At 49.9% G+C, this 5,232-nt stretch overlaps 1 protein-coding gene across 1 annotated transcript; it reads left to right on the forward strand.

The window, feature by feature from the left end:
* The first annotated feature begins 2,277 nt into the window (after positions 1-2,277).
* Positions 2,278-4,878, forward strand: LOC131562719 (G-protein coupled receptor 35-like). The gene is made up of 2 exons (XM_058812561.1): positions 2,278-2,566; positions 3,917-4,878. Exons 1-2 carry the CDS (start codon positions 2,278-2,280, stop codon positions 4,876-4,878), a joined length of 1,251 nt encoding a protein of 416 aa, XP_058668544.1.
* The last annotated feature ends 354 nt before the right edge of the window (positions 4,879-5,232 follow it).

Below are 5,232 nucleotides of genomic sequence, written 5' to 3' on the forward strand. Positions count from 1 at the left end.
GTGTAGCCCTTGTGGGTCTTCATCTGCCCTAAATGTACCTGAAGGCCCTACAATAAATACAGCTGCTTTTTATTCTCTTAATTTTGTGTGGCCTCTGTTTCTAGGTAGCCCCACAAGGCACCAGTGCAGGAGCATGGGCAGGATTGCAACACAAGAGCCCCAACAGCATTTCCTGCCATAGGCAATTCCGTGCAGTGCTGGGGAAGGGGAAAGGGGAAACAGCCCCAACAGCCAGGGCTGGTCATTGTGTGGGATTGCTGCACTTAGCCTCAAACCACCATCTGACATGCTAAAAATAAGACTGACATGTTTTGCTCTCCACCCCACAGTTCTCTTGGTCAAGATCTGCTGTTGCACCATCCCCTCTGGCCGTGAGAAAGGCAGGAAAGCAACCCTGTGGGGCAGAGGCACTGCAGGGCAGCCAGAGCCCTGTGTCCCTCTCTGTGTGTGGAGATGGTACCAGCACCCCTCCCGTCCTGCCAGAGGCTCTGCCCCTGCAGCTGCAGCCAGCAGGACGCAGCAATGCAGGGGAGATGGAGATGGAGATATTCCCCAGCAGGGAGAGGAGGCAGGAGCTCATCAGTCTGTCTGACAGCAGGCAATACCAGTGAATATTTTGTCCCACTGGCTACTTTCATTCAGAAATCGCTTTTCCAGGCACAATGTGGTGGATGCTGGTGTCAGTGCAAGGTTCTCTGGGGACAGGCACCAGTGCTCTGCAGTGCTGCTGGGCCCTGGAATACCCTGCCCGAGAGCTGCCAGCAGGGAGACAGCACAAGTGTCACCTCCTGTGCGCCACACGGGGACAGCACTCACAGCACTGAGACAGGCCGGGAGCTGCAGAGGCGGGGGAAATACCAAGTGAGCGTCAGTGGCCCATGGCAGGGGGATAAAACCTGTGACTGCCTGGAAGGAGGGGACCCTGAGCAGCTGCAGAGGATGGTGGCTGGCAGAGGAATAGGGTGCACAGAAGGATGGGGATCCTGATGCTGCCATGGCCAGGAATCAGGCACAGACCCAAGAGCCTCAGCAGGAGCCATGTAAGTTCTCTGCAGACAGCACTTTATCCTAGCTTTGCCTGCTGGTAGCTGGTGTTGAGTTTGCTTTGACACATGCTGGTGAACATGCTGCTCACAGCCAGGTGCTTTGTGCCTAGTGACATGGCTGCTCCCTGTCTTGAGACCTCATCAGCTGGGCTGATGAGACCCTCATCTGGCAACCACAGCACCAAGCTGTGGATGGAAGCATCACACTGAGAGGTTCTATAAGCTGTGCCCCTCCAGGCATGACTTTGACTGCTCATGGTTTATAACACTAGAGATTTCCTAGAAACAGACAAGAGGAGGCTGTGAACAACACTTGAGGAGGATGCAAAGTTTTCTATACACTGATGAAACTATCACAGTCCAGAAGCTGGATGACTTTGAAGATTAAAGTACCAACAAGGACCATGACAGAAAAATGTTGTTGGTTGGAGATCAATGAGCTGGGCACACTAATATGTCAGTAACGACTTGTAGGCATCCACCAAGGAGCAGCCCCAAGAAAGGCAAAAACAGTCCCTGGAAATTTAGAAGTTTGTAATATATTGTGATTGCACACTGGCATGGAATTATTTTCAAGAGCTGGCTTGTGATGTGCAGACAGATAATGCAGAAATACTCCAGAAGCTGCTCTAATGTGACCTTAGAGCAAAGTGGAAAGGAGAAATACGTTTGCCCAAGACAGCAATTCAAGGTGCTAATATCAGCATCTTTAAGCTCATTGATCAACTTGTCTGAGCTTTTCTGGTAAATAGGCTCTCGTGGGAAGCCCAAGAGCACCACTGGGACACAGACATCTGCAACCACTGAGCAGTCACAGAGCCAGCAGGTCACAGGGTCACGGTGCCACGTTTTCTCAGAATTGCTGGCTGAGAAGAGCTATGGAAGACAAGAGAACTACTGTGATTCAGAGTGAAACGCTTTATAATAATCACAAAACTGCCTGGAAACCACTGCCCTCACCTCTCCAACAGCTGCAGGGCTTTTGGGGCTATTCTGTCCCAGGGCTCAGGCAGTGTGACAACAGAAGCCACTCCTGCTCCAATCCCAGCGGGGGTGGCACTCAGGAAGGCAGAGAGAAGACCTCAGGACATTCCAGGGCAATGGGTGCCCTCCAAGCAGTCTGTTGGGCGAGGGGGGTCAACAGGCATTGCCCAGTGAGACATCAAGCAATGGAAGGTAAAGCAAAGGAAAAAGCCAAAGCTTTTCCACCTCCAGAGGAGCTGCTGCAGGGATGCAGGGCAGACAAGCCTCTCACCTCCCTGCAGGGCTATTGCAGGCTCCTCAGTCAGCAGGAGGTGGTACAAGCCACACCAATGGTGATGACAGAGGAAGCTCTGCCCTTTGTTCAGGAGCACTGCGGGTGCTTTCTCGGCCAGCGTTGCTGCTCTCACAGCCACCAGAAATTGTGATCAGAGGACACCTGACTGGTCATGTGCAAGGAGCACTGCTCGTCCTGCCTGCACAGCACTCCACAGCTGGGCTGGAGGAACTCACTCTCTCCGAGGACAGCAAGAGAACAGGTAATTTCTCCTGGCTATTTACTCACACGGTTATTTGAATTCTGCAAGGCTTCACTTTTCCCAGCAGTGGTGGGACACCAGAATAGAGACAGAGAAAGAGAGGGCTGGAGCCAATATATTTTCAAATGTTCATATTGATACTGACCACATCTGACACATTTTGGGGTGCTTGAGGGCTATCTCAGCCTTTGCTAGATCTTTTCTAGGTCTCCCTGTTACGATCTTCCCTTTTATCTTATGGGCTCGTAACGCATTTCTCATGTCCAGAGGACAGAGCTGCTGCAGGTGTCTGCTGTACCACATTCCCTCACCTCTTCAGAGGTGTCCTGGTGTGATTCTGTGATTCCTCTAGATTTTCAAAGCTAACCAAGACCCACAGATGCACATAAATGCTGCAGCACTCCCTTATGGTTTGCTCGCTGGGGATGCTTTTGAGACCCATGGACCTTCCCCCACGGAGCCACGTACCCCCTGCAGGGAAAACCCAAAAACATGTCAGACATCTTGGGCTTTTTCTGTCCATGAACAGTTGCACGTGGAACATGCTTCTGCATTGACTCCTCCAAAGCTGGGGGGCAAACAGCAATATTACCCTTAGATCCAAGGTGATAAAACCATCTGCTAGACCAAACATAGCTCACCTCTTCCACATCACATTCCTGACATGGCATAGGTGAGTTTGTTTTGTCTTGGAACAGTGGCTGCAATGCTTTTGAGATAAAGAGCAGCTTTGACAATCCTGGAAAGGCAGCGAGCAGACCCAGCACTCCGATTCTCAGTGCAGCCCTCTGAGTACAGAATTTGAAGGCAGCTGAAACCAGTGAGAGATACACTAATAAGAGATACACCAATAATTGTTCATGTCACTAATGAGAAGGGATGCAGAGACATCTCAGGACTGAGGGAAAGGACAACTGTCCTTCTGCTGCACATCTGGGACATTTTAAGCTGTGAGGTCACTGGCTGGCTTCCACTGAGCCCTGCTATAAGGGAAGGGGATGAGAGCTGGGTTTAGGGATCCCCTTCCCATTATCAAATGTTTGCAATGGCTCACATAACTCCTTGCTGCAGGATATCTGCTGCTGCCTGATCCAAGTCTTCCCCAAAACAGGGGCCCAAGCCCTTCTCCCTCCCACCCTCCAGGAGCAGTCTTCCCCACACAGGGCCCAGGGAGAATCTTAAGTTTTTCTCTCCTTCACAACTGATCAGGCTTGTGTCCCTGTCCTTCTTCTTCCCACTAGGTACCCTGCATCAGGCAAAAGGTGGCAAAACCCTGAACTCTCTCAATTAGAATTAATCACTGATTCAGTCCAGAACCTCCCTTGTAAAAGGCTTCATTTGCTTTTGCAGGAACTGTACGTTTTGATACTCCCAAAATGAACCACAGCAGCTGCAATATCACAGCCTATGAAATATTCTCAGTTTTCCAGCTGTGTGTTTACATCCCAGTTCTGGTTTTGGGCATTGTGCTGAACGTGTTGGCGCTGTGGGTGTTCTGTTACAAACTTGGCAAATGGACAGAAACCAGAGTGTACATGGTCAACTTGGCTGTGGCTGACTGCTTGCTGCTCTTCACCTTGCCGTTCAAAACTCTGTCCCAGTTCCAGCACCTGAAGGTGGATGGCTGGTGCCTGGTTCTGGAAGGTGGCTATTTCACAAACCGCTTCATGAGCATCGGCATCATCACCCTCATTGCTGCTGACAGGTACCTTGCAATCAAGTACCCTTTGAGATCCAAGGCACTCAGGTCTCCACTGATGGCAGCTTTTGCCTCTGGAGTCCTCTGGACAGTCATCATCTGTGAGACTTCTCTCATTAAAAGCTTTGAGGACCGAAGAGAAGATGATTTTTGCTTTGAAAAATCTTCTGTGATACCCTCGGTGATCACACTGTGTACCATTATTGCGGGGTTTTTCATACCGCTGCTCATCTTGAGTTACTGCTCCATAAAAATCATTGCAGAGCTCAGGAGGAAGAAGACTGACGACTGTTGCAATGAAATGCTGACCAGGAAAGCTGTCTACATTGTGTCTGCAAACATGGCTGTGTTCATCATCTGCTTTTTACCTCTTTATCTCGGGCATCTCCTCCGCTTCATCCTGGACTCCGTCAGCTCCGACTGCTCGGCAATACAGAGCGTCAACAACTTCGTGCACTTCGCCTCCATCCTGGCCAACACAAACTGCTGCCTGGATGCCATTTGTTACTACTTTGTCAACCAGGAATTTAAGGAAGCATCTCCCAAGCTAGCAAAGTCCAAATCTGAGGCCGGTGAAGGAGCTGAAATTCAGCTCTCACTTGTAACACGTTAACACAAAACACATACAGCACCCATTTTATATTTGCTGTGTTCAACTGGGACTCACTAGCAGGGTTTCACACTTGCTTTTTATAAGAGTGGGGTGGAGGGACATTGTACTAATGGGAAACATTCAGATACATGATTCAGCTCTGAATCAGATAACCACAGCAGTCCAGGTTCTGATCTAAGGATCTAGATTGCCGTTGACAAATCTCTGCCTTAATGCAAATTTGCGTAAAAGGGTAGCGTAGATTTCCCCTGCCAAAAATCCCCATCTTTCATTTTCCCATGAAACCCAAAAGAAGCACAGGCACTGGTAAAGGATTGGGTTTTGTCTCTCATCCCCACCTTGGATCAGTGCTTG

Source organism: Ammospiza caudacuta, chromosome 11 (assembly GCF_027887145.1).
Source record: "Ammospiza caudacuta isolate bAmmCau1 chromosome 11, bAmmCau1.pri, whole genome shotgun sequence".
Classification (NCBI taxonomy): domain Eukaryota; kingdom Metazoa; phylum Chordata; class Aves; order Passeriformes; family Passerellidae; genus Ammospiza; species Ammospiza caudacuta.